The sequence below is a fragment of the Haliotis rubra genome, unplaced genomic scaffold (genome assembly GCF_003918875.1).
Source record: "Haliotis rubra isolate DU_JTF1 unplaced genomic scaffold, ASM391887v1 Scf5, whole genome shotgun sequence".
Lineage (NCBI taxonomy): Eukaryota > Metazoa > Mollusca > Gastropoda > Lepetellida > Haliotidae > Haliotis > Haliotis rubra.
This window is the reverse complement of record NW_025767190.1, coordinates 631,676-658,370: the sequence shown is the minus strand read 5'-3', so window position 1 is coordinate 658,370 and position 26,695 is coordinate 631,676. Positions and strand designations below refer to the sequence as shown.

General features: G+C 42.2%; 1 protein-coding gene and 1 long non-coding RNA gene across 2 annotated transcripts in view; one reads left to right on the top strand and one right to left on the bottom strand.

The window, feature by feature from the left end:
* The first annotated feature begins 3,858 nt into the window (after positions 1 to 3,858).
* On the top strand, positions 3,859 to 26,063 carry LOC124291687. Its single transcript, XR_006902261.1, has 3 exons — positions 3,859 to 3,938; positions 14,352 to 14,358; positions 26,052 to 26,063. It is a non-coding gene; the product is annotated as an uncharacterized LOC124291687 (long non-coding RNA).
* Positions 7,299 to 26,695, bottom strand: part of LOC124291686 — a 35,055-nt gene continuing 15,658 nt past the window's right edge. Inside the window, exons 2-3 of the mRNA XM_046728737.1 lie at positions 8,830 to 9,006; positions 7,299 to 8,152 (exon numbers count right to left, since the gene is read on the bottom strand). Of these exons, the coding sequence (XP_046584693.1) occupies positions 7,389 to 8,152; positions 8,830 to 9,006 (941 nt within the window). The 3' untranslated portion in view covers positions 7,299 to 7,388. The remainder of the gene's footprint in view (positions 8,153 to 8,829; positions 9,007 to 26,695) is intronic.

The window sequence follows — 26,695 nt, the reverse complement described above, 5'->3', positions numbered from 1 at the left end:
AAAGAAAGTTCATAGACATAATGTTATAATATTGTATGAGGTGTAAATAGAAGGTGGTCTTTGCTATTTACAAGTATATACTTTGTACTCGCGTCGGCCTGTCAATACCGATCAAGCCTTCACCAGGTTAACCAGCTGTAGGCAATGGCAGCAACACTAAATCATTCACATCCGACCACATTCATCCTCTATTAGTCCGTCTGCCCATATGGTTCCAGCAATATATTCCACCTCCTCCGGTGTATAAAGGCCAACGTGAGGCTGTCATAGCATTCGTCAGCAGACTCACGTTCAGCACTTAGAGTGAATGAAGCGTCTCAAAAATGTAACTGTTACCGCAGTAGCGGACGTTTGAGTTGATCCATTCCCAGCCGTGCTGTTGCCACGGACACATACGCGAGGTTTGATATTCGCATCACGGACATTGTTAAAAAAATAACTGCCCGTCTTGCCTCGTATGTAACAGCCGGTAAACCCAACACATATCACCTGGTAGCATAGCTGTCTAAAAGCTCAGGGGCGTGTCACGCTTAGAAGCAGCGTTAGAAAGACATAAGTATAGGTTAGATCACGAGGACCTGGCGTCTAATCGTTGAAGTGGTTAGTTAGATCACGAGTGATCTTACTAACCACTTCAACGATTAGACGCCAAGGTGCGAGTGGCCTAACCGACTTAAACCATGACACATAATTAAATGGCTACATGTACATTAAACGTTATCAAAACAATGATAAATTCAATGCACTATATTAAGTTGCGCTCTCGCGTAGTAAAAGGTTTATTTTCACACTTAAGGTCCTTGAAAATTTCGTATTGCACGTGCCCTCACATGTTACTTACAGCACGTGCCATCTGATATATCTGAACACGATAAGGGCTGTTTGACAATGTAATGGGCCCCGGAATGCGCAGAGTAATTGTAGTAATTGATATGTTATTCTTGGTTAGAGGCGAATGAATTTTAGTTTGCCCTGCACGAGAGTTATTAATGAATGATTTTCCCGCATGCGCAAACGTTCATCAAGAAACATGCTTTCACATTCACCGCCATTGCCAGTGTCCGGCAGCAACAAATGGGTCCAGAATGTCTGAAGAAGATTTTATTCCGTGCTCACATATATATTTGAGCTCAAATGTTCATAGTAATGCAGTTTCTCCGACAAATTATGCTACTCTGTGCAGTGATATTAGCGACAACGACGACAACGCTGCTGGAAATATGCAGACTGCAGATAAACATTGTGACATACCGTCAAGTGAAGATTTAGGTAGCTTCTCAACAGATTGAGAGTGAGTTGTTTAAAAAACAGAAAAGTTAATTTCTTGTTTTGTCTTCGAGCGATGATGACATGCACAGAATTTTGACAGTTGATCAAATAAAAATTGGAGAAAATGACCAGGGTGAGTTCAAACGCTACCATGGAAAGGTCAGTAAATGTAAGGACTACCATGTTGCACCCAAAAGTGTTTCTGCGTATGCTACCGATGTATCTGATAAACGCATCGTCCACCTGTACCGGAAGTACCTCGGTCTTCGTCCAGCTGATGCTCCTACAGCTTTATATTTACGTCCACTCAGTAAACACAGGCCTGATCGATGGTATTCAGTGTCGCCAGTAGGAGAACACACACTTAGTAAAACTGTGTCCAGATTGTGCACTGCTGCCGGATTCAGAGGTAAGATTTTCAAATTCATTTATCTAAAAAACTGCATTACTCAAAATATGTTACCAACTTTACAGTGTCAAAAAACACAATGAAAACATTTATACATTTCTTCCTTGAACCAGGTGTTGTTTCGTTACCAGTAATTTAGTTAGATGTAAATGACAAAGCGTGTTTTACATAAATATAGCATCAATTCATCTCTTGACTTGTTTTGATTGGGTTAACATTTGTCTTTTCAGGTTTCTACACGAATCATTCGTTGAGAGCAACGTGTGCGACGCGGCTGTTTCGCTCAGGTGTAGATGAGCAGTTGATTGCTAAAACAACCGGTCACAGGAGTAACGCCATTCGCAACTACAAGCGTGTCTGTACTGAACAAGAGGCGACTATGAGCAGGATAGTGCAAGGGAAACCAAGAAAGCGACGAAGTGAAACGGCATCCATAAAAATAATATTCTGTATTCCTCCATAGGAGAGTACAATAACACGGACAGGCAGAAAACGTACATTAAGTAGGAGAGGTATTTAAAAAGAAAAATACATTAGAGTCATTGGAGCAGCACTGGATTAGATGAGTTTGGTTTTAAGTCACTTTACGATAAGGTAAATCTGGTGTATTTACACAGTCTATATAATCCTTGAACGACCAGAGAAGAGTAGATGGCGTTGTCTGTGTCATCCAAGTGGACACATGGAGTGCATGATAGAAGACAGCATACCACATCCTCGTCAGGTTGGTTGAGCAGGTTCACTCCCAGCTCTATTGGACCAATGCTTGAGATTTCAAGCCACAGTTTATCTTGTGCACTCATCTTATCTGTACAATGACAGATGGTATGGGTGAGTTTGTCTTTGAAGCGTGACTGACACAGCTCACATATGCCTTGTGCACCTCCTGGGCGCCATGATGCACATAGGTTGACCACAAAGTTGCATTGCTGTTTAATTGTGGGAATTGTCGGGCAATGAACCAGGCTCTATGTGGGGCCAGCACAGGATGGATTTTCAAGAAATGTCGGTGCCATGCTACAGTTTCAGCATTAAAGATTGCCTTCTTGACAATCTACCGCCTCCGTGGTGTAGTGGTTAGAGCGTTCGCCGAGAGAGCGGAAGGTTACGGGTTCGATCCCCGGCCGCGTCATACCAAAAGACGTTAAAATATGGTACTTGTTGGTCACTGCCTGGCGCTCGGCATTAATGGGTACAACAAGGACTGGTCGGCTCGGAGTCAGTATAATGTGTCTGAGTGGGGTATTCATGCTTCACTGCGGCATGGTATCTCAGTGGGCTAGCACTATAAAACCAGCTTCAGTCTGGGCTAGTACAAGCAGCCGCACATACACATACACACGTATGCACGTCGTCATATGAGCAAAATATTCTCAAGCAGGACGTTAAACCCAATTTCCCCCTCACCTCACCTCTTGACAATCTGCTTCCATCGTGTATTGGCAGAGACGTCCAGAGTAGTAGACTTCCTTCAGATAGTCACACAAGTTATACTTCGTTAGGATACGAAGTATGTGTGATATGAATCCTCCTGGGTCAACCACACAGTTGTTTCTCAAGGCAAAGATTCGTGTCATAAGTAGCTGGTAGCTTGTATTCCTGGAAGAGGTGTGGCACAGCCTTCCGAAGAACAAGAGTTTGCTTTTGTTGATGTGGGCTTCTATGGGTAACCATCCTAGCAGAGCATTACACACGTCAGTCCTGGTTGTTTTGGGGAGGTTTCTACACAAATCATTCGTTGAGAGCAACGTGTGTGACGCGGCTGTTTCGCTCAGGTATAGATGAGCAGTTGCTAAAACAACCGGTCACAGGAGTAACGCCATTCGCATCTACAAGCGTGTCTTTACTGAACAAGAGGCGACTATGAGCAGGATAGTGCAAGGGAAACCAAGAAAGCGACGAAGTGAAACGGCATCCAGTTCATGCGAGGAATCTAGAGCTTTACAAAACACCAGTACCGATGGTATCAACATCTCTGTCAACGTTACGGTCGCAAAATGAAACTTTGTGTATGTTCTGTGAATAAATACATTCTGCAGTATGCATTGCTGTTATTTTTTTCTATTTTTCCATAAGACCTTTTCAACAATCTGCGCCTAGTTTTGGTTGGATGATTGTAATTGGCAAACGCTGATGTTGAAGTAAAGCTGGTCAGATTCCAACATGAAAGCTAACATTTAAAAAGTAGTCCCGGTCGTAGTCTAACTGATATCTGGGTTGGTTAGACTACGAACTGAAACAAAACAGTCATGGTTTAAAGGTATATACACCCAACCCTAGTACTATATAAAAGGAGAGGGATGTAACGACGGAACCACCCCCTCCTCAATCAAAGTTAGATTTGTGTCTAAAAAGGTCGTAAAGAACACTAACTTTTGCAAATGATAAACTTACTGTTTAATTGACCCATTGAGGGCACAACACTTGACAAGTCTCCGCTAGGTGCATACATTTCCAGTATGTTTGTCTCGTTCTCTCTGTAGGTGTATATTTTATCTCTATTGCATCTCGGGACATATCTGGGTTAGTATGCCTTAACTAAATTATCCGAAACTCGGAACAGGTCTACGCTATTTTGGCACGTCTAGATTCTTCGGCAGTCTCCAGAATAATGTGTACAAAAAAAATTGACGACTTTCTCATAACAGAATTATGTTCAGTCTGAGTATTTCTATTACCTTCAACAAGATACGAAGCTGGTTATTGTGTACAGATGGAGGAAAGATTATTCTCGTTCTTGAAGACGTTTTCGACTGTATAGACAGGCTTTCTGAGCCTTTGCAAAATATACTGGCCACACACAAAGACTACATGTAAGTTTCGTGATGGTACTACACTACTACAGCACGGCAAGAAGTACAAGGAGCTACTAATAAAATTAAAAAGATGACAGCAGTTGACGTAAGATGAGTGGTTTATGAAAAACGTACAAGATGGATTTAATATGTGGCTTGCGAACATCTGGCAGCTATACCTGTTCACCGTTCACGTTAGGTTTTCTCATGCTGTTGATCACTGGATTGTCTGATACAGACTCGATTATTTACAGACAGCCGCCGATATAAAGCTGGGATATTGCTGAGTGCGGCCTAAAAATAAACTCACTCACTACTGTAGGTTATAGACACGGTATATGGACTTTTTGAAATATTACTGATCCGTGTTCCTAGTGACTGTCAAAAGATATATTGAAAGCGTGGAGAAGATGTCAAATCTCTATCACACTGCGACAAGGCTCATCTTCGCGGCCACCCCTGTGGTATAGTGGATAGTGAGTCAGTCCTCAGAGTAGGAGGTCGGTGGTTCGAACCCTTGGCCGTGTCATACCATAAAACGTTAGAAGGCGGTAATTGTCGTTACCCTGTCAATCGGCATTAAAGTGATAGAACAAGGGCTGGTCGGCATCAACTGTCAGAGTGACGTATTCATGCTAATTATGCACTGTAAACCGGCACATTTTCACACTGGTACAAACCCGTGAAGGTCCGGGCAAGAATGAACCTTCAGTAACCCATGATTGTCGAAAGAGGAGACTAACAGGATCGGGTGGTCAGGCAGGCTGGCTTGGTTGACACATGTCATCGGTTCCCAATTGCGTAGATCGATGCTCATGCTGTTGATCACTGGATTGTCTGGTCCAGACTCGATTATTTACAGACCGCCGCCATATAGCTGAAATATTGCTGAGTGCGGCGTAAACCTAAACTCCCTCACTCACTCACATCGGTACAAGCTTCTGCCCTCAGGGTACACGTACAGTCCACTTGACAACAGGGGCGGTCTCAGTGTCGGTTTAGGAATGTGGTAGATAGTTAGATTAGGGCACTGAGTCTGACCCCTGAAACCCCTTTGTATGGACGCCAAGTGAGACATGTTGGAGACATTCCATGGACCCCTACAGTGCCGGTCAGCTTTGTGCCACTATTGCTCCCGCCCCGACATTCGTTAATCGAACAGTTAGTGTACAACAAAACATATATCTATATAAAATATGACTTTATTAAAAAAGATGAAACGTAGATTCAATATTTAAGTATATATAAAAGACGATATCTATTTGACAAAAGTACAAATGACAAACAACAGGAACATATTGTACAATATGGATACTCTGATCTCTACGCTATATATACATGGAACATGTGGGGGTTTCAATCTAGGCCTCATATAGTATATAGCATCAACATATAATGTCCACCTCATACGTTAAATACAGTATGTAGAATGTGAATATATTGTAGTGTTCGTTCTTCAAAAACTGCATTTTGCAAGTATGCTTGTGGTGGCGTGCCAGCCTTCAGGCATTGGAGTGAGTGAGTGAATATGTTTTTACGCCGCTTTAAGCAATATTCCAGCAATATCACGGTGGGTGTGTGTGTGTGTGGAAGAACACAAGAAATGGGCTTCACAGTTTGTACCCATGTGGGGAATCGAACCCGGGTTTCGGCGTGACAAGCGAACGCTTTTACCACTAGGCTACTCCACCGCCCCCTCAGCATTGAAGGTACGCCAGGTGGAACCTCGGGTTGAAGGGCATTCAGTGGGGACACGTGTTCTGTCAGTCTATTTTACAGTAGAACGAAGGTACATCTATAAATCTGTTTGTTACATATGGACTACGACGCATCTATCTTCACTGAACAAAAACAGTTGGGGTCAAAAGTATTTAAGGGGATGCTTTTGTAGCAAAGACTGATCACATAACGATGTCCCTCGAAATATTCAGGATCGCTATATTTGTTATCAGTATTTAGGAAACACTGGATGGGGAGATGCAAATTTATTAGAAATTTGATGGAGTAACATACCCAAATCCATTAACCGCGTTTGGTTTATCGCGCCTCTCGTTGGTCTTTTTCTGTCTAGACTAGATACTGAAGTGAACAACCGAGAGAGACGATGTACATGGACTTCTATTCATGGCTGACGGTTACGCCTACTCATTACAAAAGTGTAATAATTGAGTTTTGAAAACAATCTGCTCGACTGAAGGTTACATGTTTCTGATACTGACGAGTAATGTATATTCGCTTCCTGATTATATGTCCCATCCGCTACAAACAAAGATTACAGAGTTTGGGTCGATGCAAGGATACGCTACAACACCCATCGATCTGAAGGCCAGTATGCAAATTAACTAAGTACTCACCAGGAACACCCTACGCAAAAACTACCCGGGTCTGTGTATACACAACATAAACATGTGCCATGCAGGATTTCAGCTCGGAAGCGCTATCACATACAATATGTCTGAATCCTGTAATTACTCTGTGCAAAAATTTGACCATGAACAGAACAGAAGAGCTTCGTAAAAACCCTTCCGTGACAGTCCTTTGTCCTACAGCTCACATATCTTCGTGAAGAGTTCAGTTTGTTGGAGTCTCGGTGAGCGTAACTCACCTGACTGCTTCAGTTTGTTGGAGTCTCGGCGAGCGCAACTCATCCGACTGCTTCATCACAAACATAGACGTTACCAACAATATTGGTCCGAGATGAGTCCGGAATCTTCGCGGTTTTGTCTTAATGAGGTTTAACTGTTATAGTGTATATCTACCCGCTTTAACTGTCATCCTCGGGAGAGTTTGTGTCAACTTCCTCCTTACCATGATGTGTCTTTCAACCACTCTGTTTTTGTGCCTAATATTTTAAATGGATGTTTTGTGTTCAAGACAAAATGCACTGCCATTCGTTCATTGCTAGCAGTGTGTTACTAGTACTGGTGAGGTCTGTATACGTATGGGCTGGGGCTGACACTGGACGGAAGGACTCGGCTTCCGCCAGTCGGTGGCCGGACGCGTCTTGAAGACTCGTAGTAGTCGTCGTAGCCGCGTTGGCTGTAGTCAGCGAGCGCCATCGGACGGCCGTATCGGGAATCATCACGATCACCCCTGCTTATCTCCCCTTTCAAGTACGAAAATCCATTTCCGGTGTAGATCGTGTGTCCCATTTCTCTGTCTCGGTTGTCCTTGAATTGACTGGAGGTGGGCTTATGGTAGGCGACTGCTGGCTCTGGTTCCGCCTGGTATCCCCTGTTCTCGTAATGGCCGTTTTGTCTACCTTCGTAGGGGTTCCGTGTTTCAGAGTAATAGTGACTGTTGTTTCTCCGCTCTTCGAAGTCATCATAGCCTCTGATCATACCCCCAGACTGCACGGACCGATGGTCGTCATTATACCTCGACCTGTCGTCCATATATGGGGTTTGGTTGTAATAGCGGTTGCCACCGTGGCCATTCTGCACGTGGGGGTGAAGGTTCATCTTAGACACATCACGTGACACAGGAAGAGATGCCCCGTCGACGTGCTCCGGTCTACACTTCAATCTGATGAAAAGACAGATGACGATGAGAATGAGGCAGGCGATCAAACTCATCAACCAAGACCAAGGAATACTAGTTGAGTCGAAGCTTTCAACGAACAGGAAGAAATTGTAGTATTTGACGCCGAACAGTATTGCGCTGGCTAAGAGATCCAAAACTGTAACAGAAAGAATGTACTATTAAAATGACAGTTGAACATCAAACATTCTAAATGCAGCCAGTCAATAAAAGCGTATGTGAAGATCGTTGTCCATCATCAGCACACCTTATATGTGTAATGATTGTCCTCCTCCTCTCATCAGATCCGAGTTAGAATTGGTCTTCAGCAACCCATGCTTGTCCTAAAAGACAACTAACGGGATCTGGTGGCCAGGCTCGCTGACTTGGTTGACACGTCAACGCATCCCAATGGTGTAGATCGATGCTCATGATGTTGAGCACTCGAATATTTACAGACTGCCGCCATATAGCTGGAGTATTGCCTAGTGCGGCGTTAAACAACAAACTTTCCGATCAGCGCTGTAGTCGCTATCGTTCACCAACGGTTACGGCCTTCTGACCAAATATGCCCAAAGCAAACTTGTGTTTTCTTTTGATTGATTGATTTTGTGTTTGTTTGTTTAATACAACACTCAATGACATACCACCTAATGGTGTCCGTCTGCAAATACGTATCGCCATACGCACATGGGATACCATTACTGGCAATATCATGCCTGACCACCCGATCATGTCAGTTGCCTCTTAAAGTAAGCATGGGTTGCTGAAGATCAATTCTGAAGATCATTTTCAAGGGCGCGAACATGATTCTACAACCGGTAAACGTGTACTCACTTGTAAAGATACACAAGACGAAGGCGGAGAGGTTGACGGTGTTCATGTTGCTCCACCTGCCGCTGTAGCCGACCTTGTAGACAATGAGGAAAACGGTGAGAGCCAGGATGCCGGCCAGGCCGACCGACTGCAGCACCCGCAGAACCAGGAACTCCACGTCACTGTCATAGATTCCGTCTGCAATAACACCACAACAACTGTCAAACTGTATAATGTTACATATACAACGCACCATCAGATGGGAACATTGCATTCCACTATGCGCAAACTGCATTAGGGTGCTGTTTAACACCGCACAGGACAATTTCACAGGTATATGATGGCAGTGAGAATATAATCGAGTCAGGACCACACAATCCAGTGCTTGACGTCGAGCAATTGGGTGCGGTGGCATGGGTAAACATCTAACAATTTTCATAATCACAATGATGATAAAACGACGACATATATGTTTTGTCTTGATTGAAAATATATTTAAACTTTCTTATCCTCATCATTTCTTTTCTTTATCCATATTATTTGAGTAATTTAGCTATCAACGGGTTACTTGCATAGGTCTCCAAGGTTTTGTTAATGTTTAATTGGTGATTTCTAAAACAAATAAATAAAAAGAGCTCAATGTCCCTCAAACTGGCGTCCTTAGACTGTCTGCTTGTCTAGACATGCCTCTTTTAGGGATAGAATTATTATACATGCATGGACTTAGCATTCAAAACAGACTTGGAGCAAGGCTACGGATTCCTGGAGGTGTAATTCCTCTACTGTGATGTGTATGGACATTGTCACAGCTTTGCAATACAGAAATACATCTTCGCTGCATGGTGCACGGTGACTGGTTGTGTTACATTAAGTGGAATAGTTATACCATGCTGTGTGAAGTACAAACATGATACCCAACGTCAAAAATCAAACTCTCGATTAAAAATATACATGCATCTGTTTGAATACTGATAGTTTCACACAGCCAAATTATGACTGATACCCCGAATACGCGTCAGAGTACGATCTATCGTTCCTTCTACAGACATATGCTATCTTATGTATCAAATGACATGTGTTACTGTAATCCTAGATCCAGCGATACCTGGATCACCATGCAGTACAGGTTCTGGTGTCCAGTTCCGGCTGACTCTTGTTATCGACTTGGTGCAGCTCACACACACAAAGACGGACACGTACATACTTTTAAAAGGTCAGATTTGTGTATTATTTAAGTGATATCTCTGGAACGCCAAGAGTCTGTCATGGCTATGAATTACTATTCATCTAGCCTTTGTTCAAACGTTCAGGATCTCTCCTATAGGAGTTTGCCCATAAATATATCATTGCTTAAATATTTTCCTCAGTGTTTGGACATTTCGACGGGATTACAGAAAGATTATTTTATTCTCTCTTTGTCTTAAAACATCAAACATGTCGTCCAAAGCTGTCACTTATACTACATTTTTCGTATGAGTGAGTGTGGTTTTACGCCGCCTTTACCAATATTCCAAGTATGTCACAGTGTGGGAATAACTCAAATGTATGGATTACCCCTATTACACAAAGACACATTGAGTCTTGGGCGTCACACATGAACCTATTCATAAAATGCAAACCTACACTTGAAAAATTTGATGATGTCCGTATAATCTACCTGAACCAAGTGAATATATATCACAAAGCCCTCCAAGTACCCAAAGTCTAGACGGATTGGGTACATGTCTTGCCTGAAGTTAAGAATTGTTCCGGGTCTATTTTGGGTTATATTATTTTTCGACAGATAAACTTTTCAAAATAGAAAACGTTATTTATTGGGCCAAGTGTCAGTCTAACCTAACCTTTAATGTGACGCAGAGTACTACGATTCCCACACATTAAACGGACGTTGGGTAGTCTAGTAGATAAAACAATTCTCTTCCACGAATTTTGTCAGTTTTGTCTTCACACGAGTAAAATGTTTGACGCGTATCAGTGTTCTCGCTGATATAATCACATGTGGTCTCACCTTAGGCAAGTGAGTTTGTTCATAAATCCAGTTCACCCAGCAATGAATGGGTACCCGGTGGGATAAGTCATATGACTGTTAACCTTCTCACAGGCAACTTGGGTTATCCGGGGTAATAATGGGTTAGCGCTTTGAGCATGCACAAGTGCGAGGAAACAGGCGCTTTATAAATAGCCATTGTTATTATTGCTGGAATATCCCTGAAATTGTGTAAAACCTAACTCACTCATACTCTCAAATACGTAAAGATGAAATAAAAGGTTATTAAGGAAAACATTGTGAGTCGGCACTGCCGGCATACACACGTTTACTGTTATTGACGTCATAGCCGGGCTATGTGTATGTGTAGATATAAAGTCCGATTGTGCAGTGGGGACTAGGCGATGTAAAAGTCCCCTTTAGACCCGAGGCGAAAGAGCCCGGCACACAGCAGCACGGGACGGTGCCCGGCAACGTGACGGCTAAAGCAATTTTGCAGATCAGTACTGAGTAAGAGATATTACCTCCTTTCACCGTTACCATATTATTTCAGATCTCCTTTCTAAGTAATATGCGTACAAGGGATTTCAGTTTCAACATTCCGCAAAAAATCCGAATTATTGTTACAGCGACTGTATTTCAAACAAACATGCTCTTGTTGGTTTTAACCGGGAACATTCCAATGACGAAGCTATTAGTGTCGGTTTGAAAATGCAACTATTTTCACGCCGCGTTGAGACGTCAAGCTGTGGAGATGCCCTACTCGCACATAACCAATATTAATATGACCATGGGGTGATGCGGCTCTTTAGAACAATAAAGGGCTCGACCATTATGTGGTTTGCTGTACAGAGTTGTGTCCCTTGGGCAAGCCAGAAATATGCGAGTTCGACTCCCGGTTCGCCCTGTTTGTCAGCAACATACCCGTGTTCGTGGATGTCATAAGAGACTGACATCACTTAGGGATTTCCCCTTGCATTACGCTGACACACCTGTATATAACTGAAATGCAGTTAAAAGCGGCGTTAAATATCACTGAGGACCCTACACAGAGATTGATAATCTTATGCGTGTTTGCCAATCCCATCATGATTAAATGAATAAATATGTTTAAACCAGATTGATAATCAAAAACAATAAAGAAAACCGTTTGTCAAGGCCCATGAAACAATTTATTGTTAAGAGATATATTGCCTTGAGTCACCGCCAGCTATCCAGAGAAAATCATTTCGTACAAAAATATATGTTTTCAGTGTTTCGGTTTCCTAAAAACCAAAGTTAGATCTTTAACCTATTGGGGCTGACCAGACCCGATGTTTTTGATCCTTGATTCAGGACACTATGAGTACAGCTAGAGCCAGTGTAAATCACCGACCACATATTGCTGGGTACAAAGGCAGGTTATTGTCAACAGATGGTGCACAGTTGTGGTCTTCAATAACTAATAAGAACAGTCAGTACGGAGGTGAGTTATGTTGAGTTTGTCATACTGCACTTTTTGCCTTTACAGATCCTATCGGAAACCAATGAATAATTTAACATTGCTCAAAAGATTAATGAGTAAAATGTTTCACTCACAAATTCGTCATTCCCTGAAAATGTTGCTTTTAGCTGTACTGAGTGAATTGGTTCCTACGTCGTTTTAGTTACATACTTCGCAGCCTTGTCACGGCGGGGACAAAGTAAATGTAATGCAAGAGCAGGAGTTAAATCCTAGGCGTGACGAGCAATCAATTTAAGCACTTGTCTATTCTGACGCCCCCTACAGTATTGAAGATACAATGATTCAATATTTACCTACATCACAGATGTGGTAATTCGAGGGATTCTCTGCGTGCAAAGAATAAATCCCTATTTCAACAAAACGTGAACAGCACAAATTAGGGAAGATGAACACACATAGCCCTTGGTAGACCTTTTCCAGTCCATAAGATCGGATTTACAAAATATTTATAGTCACTATTTACAAAAACAGTTATATCGCTTTAGTATTTCTTCTTACGCTGATGCAGTCATAACAACATTTGACAGGATGACCGCGCTGTTTGGCCGGAAGTGGCAACGACCAGACACGTCAGATATGTGTTGCAACACCTGTCTGCTGGACGACAACAAGTGAAGGGGATTTAAAGAACGCAGGGCAGGTGTGCAACACAAATGGTCAACAGATGGACAAACAGACGGACACAATGCGATCAATGACGAATTCACCTTGTCAACAATGGGAGCCACCAATAGGACAATTGTTAATTGTTCTGGAACATTTCTGTTGACACTTGTCGCAACAAGTCAATCTTATTTCAGTGGCGACACGTCTTCATATTCTTGATTTATTTGGGATTTGACAAGGTCTGAATATTTGCTTATTTCTTATTAAATCAATTGTTTGCCCGGAAACGGGAATCTAGTGAGACCGGATTGATAAGGTCCAATTCAGCAAGAATATGATCCACTAAACCTTTTCGATATTCTAGCAATATTTGTAGCGCCATTGCAAAATTATATTGTTGATACCTTAACGAAGGTTCGAAGGTTTTGATTTTCTCAACTTCCACCAACGGTGGTACATGAGTGAAGTGGAAAAACGTTATATACACATATACACCAAGATGGCATCGGAGAGATATAATTGAGGCAGGATAATGTACAATACAATATACATGTACATACATATTCATATATAACCTCACCACACAAGTTAGAATTCCTCGCACTATTCAACATGGCAGATTTTAGCACGCCCAGTGTGTTCTATGTTGAGTGGATTGGTCCGGTTGTTAGGGAGTTATTATTTCTAATAAAACGTTACGATACGTGATCTGAATGGACTGTCACACATACATCAATACAGCTGCATTACGATGGATGTCAGAAAATGATCCAACTCAGTAGTCCACTTGTTGCATCCGTTTATACATCTATAGTATTAGGATGTATCGATTGTAACTACTGCCTTGTAACTTGTCATCGATTGCTTAGTGCTATCAAACAATAGCCAATTACAAGGAATCGATAGTTCAGGCAAGCATTACTGACATTTAAATTACATTTGTGCAATATTCCAGCTATGTGGCGGCTGTCTATAAATAATCGAGTCTGGACTCGACAATCCAGTGATTAACATCATGAACATCGTTCGACGCAATTGGGATACGATGCCATGTGTCAACGAAGTCCGCGAGCTTGACCTGACCACCCGATTCCGTCGTCTCTTACGACAGGCTTGGGTTGCTGAAGACCAATTCTAGCCCGGATGTTCACGGGTTCTTCTGACAGGCCGTCTCCAAGTGTATAAGAATAACATGTATGACTATATAACACTGATGCGAGACTTACATCTAGTGCCAGGAATAATGCCATCTTAAAATAAAAATAATAAAAAACTATCTTCAAAAAATAAAATATAAACCCCGAGGCTGAGTTTAGGCAATCTGGACTTGCCAAAACATCTCAGGCTTGAGTTGGGTTCATTTCTTAATCTATTCGTGAGAGACTACATTAATGCGACAGCTCACAGTGGGCGTCTCCCAGTATACCGGTATGACTAGATGTACAGTACTGTTGTGGGTGCTCTAATGTGGGTCGTCACCAAATATGTTATTGTAACTGGGACTACAACAGTGATGCGCGAGCTCTAAAGTGGGTCGTCGCCAACTATATTAGTAAAACTGGGGCTACACGGGGCTCAAAGAAAACGGATTGAATTGATCAAAACATCCATAGGTAGTACAGGCCAATATAGAATTGTGTGTGGGTAAGCATAACATGGCGTGTTTATTATGCAGCGTGAGTGTACATACAGCGTTGGGTGTGTAGCTTTGTGTGTGACGTGACTGTGGAAACTATAGAGACGGACCCTCACCTGGCACGTACCTGAACATTCACTACACAAAGGCATATATATGGCCGACAAGGACAGCTACCATACTCAAAGCCGACTCTGAATTCAAAGCTATTTTCAGAAGATTACATTTTGGGTACCGATACAGATGAGAGAGTACTGTTTTACGCCGCTTATAGCAATAATCCAGCAATATCAACAATATATAATACTGAGAAACTGTTTCGGGGTTGGGGGTGGGTGGGTGGCGTATCTGGTGCTTCCAACATTTGCCGATGAACTTCATGATTTATCATGATTTATTTCGTTGCATAACTAGAGACAGTTAAGGTATCCGTGACTTAGTTCTGAACCCCCGCTGTTGTAAAAAGGCGTGTGCTTCACCTTTAACGTGGGGTCGCGCTGGAGCATGACACTCATCTATCATAACAAAACCAGTGACACGATAGTGAGACCACATACTGTAGCGTTAAGACTGTGTAGGTCTAACACAAGTTTGTCTCAAGGTACACATGTGCCCTTGTTCTAGGACTTAAAAGGGTAAACTTTTGTGCATTTGCATGTGAACAAACGGTATGCCAGGTAAATAAAAATGGTTGCAAAACTCCGCCCTACAAATATACAGATTCACTTTCAACCATTGTTGGTTGCTCGATGCACAGCGTCATTTTGCATTTAGTTGAATACCGTCAGCACACAAGACCATCACTGTGGGGGGAATGTAACCGTCAGCACACAAGACCATCACTGTGGGGGTAATGTAACCGTCAGCACACAAGACCATCACTGTTGGGGGAATGTAACCGTCAGCACACAAGACCATCACTGTGGGGGAATGTAAGACCATCACTGTTGGGGGAATGTAACCGTCAGCACACAAGACCATCACTGTTGGGGTAATGTAACCGTCAGCACACAAGACCATCACTGTTGGGGGAATGTAACCGTCAGCACACAAGACCATCACTGTTGGGGGAATGTAACCGTCATCACACAAGACCATCACTGTTGGGGGAATGTAACCGTCAGCACACAAGACCATCACTGTTGGGGGAATGTAACCGTCAGCACACAAGACCATCACTGTGGGGAATGTAACCGTCAGCACACAAGACCATCACTGTTGGGGAATGTAACCGTCAGCACACAAGACCATCACTGTGGGGAATGTAACCGTCAGCACACAAGACCATCACTGTTGGGGAATGTAACCGTCAGCACACAAGACCATCACTGTTGGGGAATGTAACCGTCAGCACACAAGACCATCACTGTGGGGAAATGTAACCGTCAGCACACAAGACCATCACTGTTGGGGAATGTAACCGTCAGCACACAAGACCATCACTGTGGGGGTAATGTAACCGTCAGCACACAAGACCATCACTGTTGGGGGAATGTAACCGTCAGCACACAAGACCATCACTGTGGGGGTAATGTAACCGTCAGCACACAAGACCATCACTGTGGGGGGAATGTAACCGTCAGCACACAAGACCATCACTGTTGGGGGAATGTAACCGTCAGCACACAAGACCATCACTGTGGGGGTAATGTAACCGTCAGCACACAAGACCATCACTGTTGGGGGAATGTAACCGTCAGCACACAAGACCATCACTGTGGGGGTAATGTAACCGTCAGCACACAAGACCATCACTGTGAGGGGAATGTAACCGTCATCACACAAGACCATCACTGTTGGGGGGAATGTAACCGTCAGCACACAAGACCATCACTGTGGGGGGGAATGTAACCGTCAGCACACAAGACCATCACTGTGGGGGGAATGTAACCGTCAGCGCACAAGACCATCACTGGGGAGAGATGTAAACTTCTAACCGATGATTTTATTTTGTTTGCCACACAAAATACATCTTTAAAAGATGCCGTTCAGAACCCCCTCTTAGGCCTATATTCTAAAGTAAAATGATGTGATCACTGAGCTGCATCTAAAAAAATACCCCTTCTCCATGAACCCTCCGAACTCCCGTAGGTCTTGCTGACTGGAGGAAGGTTTGTCCTATTTATTTATCTAACGATTCTGACATTCCATTGTCACCGTACTTTCGAAACGTGATGTATGTCCGTATCCACGACGTTTATGCAATGGTTTGTTGGCTGGATTAATCTGAATGCAGTAGTTGCACAAAGAAAGAACACTATGCAACACACGTAATGAGGATACGACTGATTCCGCGCCTGTATCTGACAAATAACACTGCCCTATGTCACTGCGGTCCTGTCCCAACCGAAATTACTGTTAAATCTAACAGTTCTTAGTATGCGTTACTTATTCAGTAAAGGATTATGTTTGAGAGGGGCGGTGTTCAGTAACAAAGACAGTGGATTAAACTTTGTACTTCTCTTGTTTGTAGTTGATGTGTCTGTTTCCCTTAATCTGTGACCTTTTTTGCCGGACGGTGGTCACAACGAACATCAGACCCTGTTCATTCAGTCTTAGCTGCCGACTGTTTTCAGAAACCACTTATCCATGAGTGAGTGAGTGAGTGAGTGAGTGAGTGTTATAAGCTTAAGTCAGTATGCCCTTCATTGAGTCTAGTCAGTGTCGTGTAGTGGATGATAGCATGAGCAGGGATGCTAGCCGTGAGGGTGCCATGACCTATGACACGGTGCCAGGTTACTCAATGTACCTCGCCTTCACCCAAGGCTACTGAAAAAATACGTCCTTGGTTGTATTATAATACTACCCCTGTAAACGCTTGGCTGGATAAGCCGACAGCAGGTCATACGTCTTTCATACGGAAACTTGTTTTTTAATACGAGTATAGTGTATAGAACCTAGACAACATGAATTACCTAATATCCATCGTGCAAGGCTATATGAAACCCGAACCTCATCGGTTGACAGGGTGGGGTGCTGGAATTCTGACCCGTCCAGGAACCCGGATAGGGTTTCACGTTGGAGGCAGGTTTACAGACCAGTGGGTAGGTTTACACGCGAGATACGTGACGTCAGAGAATATCCGTAACAGGGAACATTCGTAACTACTCGTGTCATTCCGGCAAGCCGGATGGCGTCTCGTACCCCACGCGTGGCCATGTTTACGACTGGGCCCTGTCTCAGCGCAAACGGGCATGGAGATGAAAATAGTCTAGTACTATTACCAAGGAAAGATAAATCTGAATTTCCAAACATGGCTCCTAGAATATCCTATATCCCCTAGGTAAAACAGCAATACAGTCATTGCCTTTGTAAATATGCTTCAGTGTTTAAAGTTTCTGATCCTTTAGCTCAAAGTTTATGTTTAAATTGTGCTTTGCATAGTTAAGCGAAGTTTCAAACTTCAGCCATTTTCATGCTTCGAAATGCGTTTTACTACGCGCTATTTGATTGGTTTGCCACGACTCTTGGCAATAATGGAGTACGATAGGGGCACGAGTCTTCTTGTAGGTCACGGAAAGAGGCGAGTAGTTACGAATGTAACAGCGTATTCACAAAATGTCAGTCAAACAGATCGTATTCACTCTTGCATTAAAGGTTTGTTCGTTCCCAAAACAGATTTTACAAGTCAGATGTTTCTATTTTCTCTCCTTTATGTCCTGTTTGTTCATGTATTCACTTCACTATAGGTTCATCAGAGAAAGTATCGGCTGAGTGAACGCTGCATCCTTGACTGGAGTCGTTGTATTGCAGGAATAAAATACCTCTATATATGGCAGTGACCGTACCATCGACGTTATGACAACATTACGGTCCGAAGACATAGTCACTCACTATGATATTATCTCGCTGACATGACTTTCCAAACTGAATAAATAGTTTCCCTGAAGCAAATAACACAGATTCGTTTTCATATAAAAATGTTATCTGTACAATCTAGGAATGCTTCTTTTGCCTTAGCGACTGTGACATACATTCATCCATCAACTACCGCTGTTCTTTGGGCCAATGCTTGGATTGTCATAGTCGACCATGCGAGTTATAGCCCACCGTTACCGGCCTCTTAACAATGACTTTATGCAGATTTTTGCCGGTTTTTTTCTAAAGGTTGAAAAATCTATTCCTTTTCGGACTGAAGATGTGATGCTCAATTGCTTCTTTTCAGAGAAAATAATTTTATTGCGCGCCAGACCGTTTCAAAGCCATAACGGTGTTTCCGATGGAGGTGACGTGTACTGAAGCAGGGCGTTGTTCTCCCCAATGATGTAGAGTATGTTGCTTGGTGACATTCATAGTTTAATCTTATTAGATGTATACAGATATGAAGAACCATTAAAGATTTATCGAAAGTTAAACACGCCCTGTCCTGTCCTCTTTAGGAGACTGTTTTAACGTAAAGTTTTAGGCTATAAGTGACGCTCCCATATTCCATGCATTCACGTGGGAAAATATCAGGCCGTACCTGCGTTTACAAACATAGGACCGATATAGTAATGTTTGGTCAAAGGTGTGGTCCTCAGGAAAAGATGAGTAGAATATATTACATCTGTCGATTTTGAACATGGGACTTATGTTTTAGATGTCATCAGTTGTGGTATGTACGCCACACCAAGTCCAATATATTTCATTCAAGCACAGTGCTCAGTGTAGTAAAATATCGTTCATCCGTGCTGGAAACGAGATACCCGTGGTTTGATGGCAGAGCGACTTTGTAATTACATCCCACCAAGTGCCACACTATCCTCCCCACACCTCCGCCCCCAAAAGTGACCTTTAGCATCACCACGGGTGTGGCTGTACCTATATATACCTACATTACCATTGGAGGTTAACAGTAAATGAATGAAATCAGCATTCGTTTGCACGACTGTATTGTTGACATTTGAACCTATGAGTCATTAATGGTTAAACGTTCCTTCAATATTTTAGCCATGGCTGTTGCGGTCGTACGCGGGGCCAAGTAAAGGGACAGAAAGCTTGGGCGTTAACATCCCTGATAAATCCACAACAGAGGACCATATACAGAATTCGAAACACAAATAGAGAATCCTGAAAGAAAAGGTGCACTACTCTGCAAGCCATCTAAAAAACATTTTAACACTACGCCGCCCATCTTCAAAATCCTTTGTCCTCTAAAAGTACACACCATTTTTTGCGTAAAACGATTCATCTGTGTAAAATATTAACAAATTACTTTACATAGGTCACGAGTTGACAATCATCTTCACCACTCACTAACACACGTTAAACTATTCACCCCAAAGTAGGGATCACGAAATAATAGCTCCACGTGTAGTCTTGTCTTGACAAATGTATATTGGACGTGTTCATTATTAGCCTACATGTACCCGGACTTCCTGGTTTATCAAGCTGGCAAACAGCTTAAACTGTTCATGATAAAACACCATGGCCAACGTACTTCTATTTCAGAGCCCCAAGTAGACCCCCAAGTAGATTTTCTAATGCAACCTTACTATGTGACCGATCCACTTTATCTGCATGGACTTACATATAACAGGTATTTGTGATAAATCGACTTGATTATCTAGAACCGTGGTAATAGATCACTACTTGAAAAATGCAATTTGGCAGTGAAGACGTATGGCCTTTGCATAGGTCCAATGTAAGACAAGACGGGTGAAATTAAGTGCAGCGAACCAGATTAGACCTAATTACCTTCATGTTACCTGGGACCAAGGGCTAATCACCTTGGCAAAGAGACAAGGAAAGAATACTTTCGTAAACTTATGTCATTTCTGAGGTAAAGCTACCAGACAATCTACCGTGAAGACCGGACCTGCAAGTTCCCTGGCCATTCTTGGACACAGCCCGACCAAAGGTTAACTGACCAGGTGTGGAGACTGCAAGACTAAGACCAAAAGTTCTTACACAACGCATTTCAGTTTCTCCATTGATAATGATTTAGACAACTGGAAAAACGACTGGGAGGGTGTGGCATTTAAGGTGTGACAGCTTCTCGTTATGGGCACTGGCGATATAATCCTCCCAAGACACGGTGGTTTGGTTGTGTGGGTGAGTGGGCGAGTGAATGAGTGAGTGAATGAGTTGGGGTTAACCCCGCTTTGAACACTATTCAGGGTGTTTCAGGTTAATGTGGCAAGGCAGTTTGAAGCGGTGAAAGTTTTTTTTTTTAATGAATGTCGTGATATAGTAAGGATAATTCCAAAAACGGAGAAAGGGTGACCTTTCCCTTCATTGTCAACTTGATGAACGAGGAAAAAATAGCTCGGAAACGACACAAACATCATCGACATCACACGCCATGACATTCTGCCCTATCAGTTTTTTAACGTCTATAAAGTGTTGTGGTCACACGTGTTATAACTATCGGGGTGACCCCGGTGGCTCGGAAGAGCAGTCGCCCCTCCCATGACCCCCTCACGTACAACAGTCAGCATTCACTACAGCAATCACAGTATCATCACGACGCCCCTATCGGTGACCCCTACATGTCAGCCCACGTGAACAAGGGTAGCTCGATGTGAGTACCCGCCCTAACCCTATCTCTGACCCGTACAGCTAACGCCCAACGTCTATTGTTATCGTGTCTGGGTGTCAGATTCGACACCGTGAAAGCTTCTGCAAACCCTGGATGAGAGACACTGTCGACGATGCCTGTGTGTACTACTATCAAACAACATACCCAACTACACACTGCATACAGTCTAGAAAACACTCGCTGCACTACATGAGATTGAATGAGATTTTACACAACGTATATAACATTTACACCATGTGCACACGCAAGCACGCACGTACACACAAGAGATATGGGGAGATACACCATGGCTAAATGTTGTCACCGTTTCCTTAATCTGGATAATCTTAACCGTTCGATTCCTGATACAACGGAACTCAAAACAATCCACGTCCCTAACACCTAAAGAATTTTCCTTCACAAACCTTTACTTCTCCAAGTTCAAAGTACGCCTTCCCATAACCCTACACACATATCATTATTGACGGGCACATGGTGTGCAGCACACACTTAATCAGACATACCTTAATACCGATACCAGACATCACTCAGCTAAAACGTGTAGCACGATTCGAAACGTAGACTTGCATAAGTCTCTAAAGTAAAAAATAATAGTTTAAATGATAATTTCTAAAAAATAATAAACAGACTGGGGTCCTTACTGTCTGCTATTTTAGACTTGTCTCTTCGAGGGATAGAATCTTTACTACACATCCATGGGCCCAGCATTCAGTACAACCTTGGAGCAAGCCTAATCGAAACGTTACAGAGTACCTTAGTATACCTCATACAACATATAAGCAGTTTTAAAGTGTTTGGAACATTCGTGGATGTCTACTAATGTCATGGAAACCCGACCCCTGACAGATAACGAGACTGTTCCCATGTACCCAAGTTCCCGCTGTATCAGGTAAATTGACCTCTGGTCACCGAGTCCGGCGAGATGAAACACCGCTGATGTTTGTCTCAACAAGCCAAACCAGCCTGACAGGTTGATATCACAAAGCGGTAAGCAGACATAAATTAGAAAAGTGTGGGATTTGCTTGAACCTTTACCTCCCAAGATAACAGCAGCATCTGTCAAAGAACCAGTGGTGATGAAACTAGGTTTCTATATTGACCATCTGACCGTTAAATTACGAGGGTGACTCCGGTGGTAAGCATGTCAACATTAACACAGGTGCTTGGGTTAATTGTTCACGTCAATGCAGGTTAATACTTATACACTCACTCTGTCTTTTGTAAACGCGAATGTCCACAGACTTCCAACAGGTGTTACTTGTGCTTCAAAGCTTTGTACTTACATTTATGATAATCTTTGTATTAGAAGAAACAGAAACCTGGACATCAATGAGAATAAACTAAGTTATTGTAGTGTTATACTGGAATCAAATGTCAGTTCTCATAAAGAAGAGTTCGTCAGTAAGTGTGCGAGATGTCAATATCAGCAATATCCCAGCATCCTCAACACAGGGACACCAAGACCCGGCGTTACATAGTATATCAACTGGGGAATCGAACCCGGTCTTAGGCGTATGCGCCAACGTTTAAATGAACAACCAAACTACTTGCCCATATTGACATATTCAAGGAGGTCGCTACGATATAGGTACACAACCAAACTACTTGTTCATAATGAAGGAGGTCGCTCCAAGAAATGACTGAATCAGGTTAACACAGCTTTGAAGAATTATCACGGTTCTATCACGGCGTGTCAGCTTCTGTATATAAAGACCAATATGATGTTGGTCCCAGACGATTATATGGGTTAGCCTACATACACAGGAATGGTCCCTACAATCCCAGACATAATGAGGGCGGATGTAGGATTCGAACCCACGATCACAGCGAAATGATTTGGCACGGACGACTGGGCCACCCCGCTTCCCCTCACTCATACCATAGCCATTGAGTAAATAAACTGAACATTAAATATACGTTTTACTGAATAGATGGACTGAATTGATCTTATTTGAGAACTATCGCTTTGCAGTTTCATCGATGGCTATCACTTGCCGCCGTGTTGAAATATTCATAAAGTCCCAAAACAAGGTACAGGTACATCCATTGTCTGGGGTGGGTGTGTAAGGTGAACATACGTAGCTCATAGCCTTTGCTGCCAATGGATATAGGCATATGTATACTATGCGTTTAACCAATGCATTGAAATGGAAAGTGCAACTTTCATAGACAGACAGAGAGAGTTTGTATTCATTCAAACATTGAAAAGAAGTTGTTTACAAGTTTTCAAATTAAACCCTCAACCGCACGTATTTCAACCAGTGCATCCCGTACAAACACAATGTGATCCCTATTGCGAACTCGTCACCTGATGAAGTCGTGCGAAACTACCCTAAAATAACATTCTTCAGCCATGTAAGTGCTGTTGTTTCGCTGATCCTCTACAACAACAGTGAACATGAACAATTACCCATTGTTACACACAGTGTAGTGGCAGGTTGACATTTCCGTTCAACAAACATTTTTCAAATGTTGTGTTCTATGTATATGTAAATATTAGTCATGTCAAGCACAGCGGGCTGTGCCATGTACCACTGTAGCTATAATCAAGGTAGACGCCGTCACGGCAAGTGAGGTGGCAGTCTAATGTTCCAAATTCGGTCAAGACTGCAAGGCTACCTTGACTCTTCTGAAGTAACACCTCCATACATAGTCCTGCAGGTGCCCGTAAACAGGCTAATGTGACAGTCTAATGTTCAGAATGTTCCAAATTCGGTCAAGACTACAAGGCTACCTTGACTCTTCTGAAGTAACACCTCCATACATAGTCCTGCAGGTGCCCGTAAACAGGCTAATGTGACAGTCTAATGTTCAGAATGTTCCAAATTCGGTCAAGACTGCAAGGCTACCATGACTCTTCTGAAGTAACACCTCCATACATATTCCTGCAGCTGCCCGTTAAAGAACCACTAAACTTTGTTTTTTGTTACTCTTTTAACCATTACATATGAAAGATTTGTGGTTAGTCTTATGCGGAACACCAAATTTATTCTTTAAAAACTTGTGGTTAATTAATACCGAGCGATTAAAAGTGGCCAAAAAGTCGCCTGCTTCCCTCTCGCCCGCCAACGAAACCACAGACAGGTTACGTAACTGTGTCGCCAGAGCACTGCAGTGACGTCATATGAGGAACGATTTTCAGTTAGTTGTATAGAAAATGTGTAGCACGTTCATCATTTTGATGATTTCTCGACATCAACGACGACATGCCGAATCGTTGCTTTGTCGTCAATTGCTCCTAGGGGTCGGGCGATGGTGTCCCCATGCACAGATTTCCACAGGACCCCGCAGTTCGTGCTAAATGGGTTATGTTTGTGAGTGCGAAGCGAGCGTTGTGGAAGCCTGAAACGATATCTTACTTGTGTTCAGATCGCTTCACGGAAGTTAAAGAATCAAAACTACTTACTAGTTGTAGTAAAATATGCATATGATTGATGACCATAAAGATTTTCTATGACACAACTTGTAACATAACGATTTCTTCCTCGGAAGTGAGGTTGTGGTCGAAGTAACAATAATATTGTAAGTAGTATTATATTGACCCACCTCGCTGCCAGGAGAGAAATTGTTATGATATACGCTATGTCATGCAAAAATCCTATTGGCCATCAATAAAATACATATATTACTACCAGTAGAAAGTAGTAGTTTGATTTTAACTCGGTGAAAACAAACCTAAATACCATTTATCCTCAGACTGGCGGATGTTCCCGACAGGTGCGCCGCCATTTTAAAAATAAAAAAATCTGTTAGAATTAATGAGATTATAGTTTGTTTTCATCAAGTTAGAAAATCAAGACTACTTTCTACTCGTTGTTAAATATGTATTGGAATCATAACCAAACGGATTTTGCATGACACAACTTATAACATAACGATTTCTTCCACGGAAGCGAGGTGGGGGTCGAAGTCACAATACTGCGCGATAAATTTCTTGCTCCATTCCCATGGTTAATGTCCACTCACCAGTATGTAGATACAGTACTAGTCAATGTGCGTCTTTATATTCGGTCTTATAATCCTAATTAGTTTATTATCACACTTGTATGCATTTTGAAACTAAATAAAAAGCAGACGATCTGCTGATACTTATAGTGAATTTATAACAGAACTGTAATATCTAGACATTTTATAGTTTGCCAATGTGAATCATAATTCGCACACACACCCTAGTGCATGTTGTCTGTCTCATTACACTTCACGGCGAAAACAATGATTCTGTTGAATGCTACGACAAATGAATAAAAACAAAATGCAAATATTAAAATTAAAACAGATCAAAGTTATAGGAACAATATCAGGCCATTACCTTGTTCGAGGAATGTATCCATCAATATCCACAAAACTGTTCCAAATGATGTGTCTTTTAACAGTTTAATATACGAAAAAGTGATAAATCTTTTCAGGTATTGGTGTATAGTCTCATTGGTCACCCAAGATAGCACACATGGCACCTAATTGCATAATGTCCGCCTTTCTTTAAAAACAGTAATTTAGTTACCCAATAATGGGCAATCAATCAATGTATTGCCGGTTAATCCTTTGAAAGAAGGACGTTGTTTTTACGCAGACACCGACACGACAGAGTGTATTCAGTATAGATTAGTAAATCTACATACATAAACACTACCTTTTGACAATTCCGCTGTGTAAGATAAAAGTAATTAATCAATCAGCGTGTTATCGGTTAATCCTTTGATCGATGTTTATAATGTTGAATATTTACTCCAGACACAAGAAATGCCAAATGGGAACCTTTGTCGGGTAATCTAAGTGTGTTACCACTAATTATACCTGTTATAAATTCATTAACTGACCATCAAGTGAATGATGACAAATAACATGTGTAGGTTTATACCACCTAACACGGGTTACAACGAGGGAGTATTAATTGCTGTATTGCATGTGAAAACTTATGGGCCGACACTGTTTTGAGAATACAAACCGATTTTTACATGACATGATTAAATATCGAGGTAAAACAACACAGAAATGGGATCAATTTGGATCAGTCATTATACAAATAGGGCCTAACGACACCAATCGATTTTGACAGAATCGTCTATGAAAACAAGTTGTAACTCGGAAACTAGGCAAAGCAGGAGAGAAAATTAAATGACAGTAGATTGTGAGAACATATAGCTTTCATTTTCCACAACAATTGTCACGATTTCAGGTTTATACAAGCCTGTAAACAAGATAATTTAACCCCCTAAAATGTAGATGAATTCTGCATCGGCTCTCAAAGCTATTCCTCATATGACGTCACAGAGGCGCCCCGCTCTGATTGGTTGAAATTTCGTTCGCTGGTGAGAATTGTGCACTGTTGTCAAAAAGGTCGATTTAAGTTAATTAAAGGTCGAAATGAGTAGTTTTAATGACGGGGTTTCATTTATAACGATTCCAGTTAGTGATTTATGTATTTGTACCCCCCTAGGGTTTATGTGACCTTTAACAGGCTATAGAAACCGCGGCACATATTGGTTCATGGAACAAGCATTTCTCCGGGGTGTGATACAATCAATCAGACCGTTCGTTTCACTGACTTTGATGTAAACATATTTTATTCACCATTTTTTAACAAATGGATAGAAATTCACGTAGGAAAATACCGTTTCGCGGCTGCTCGACTAG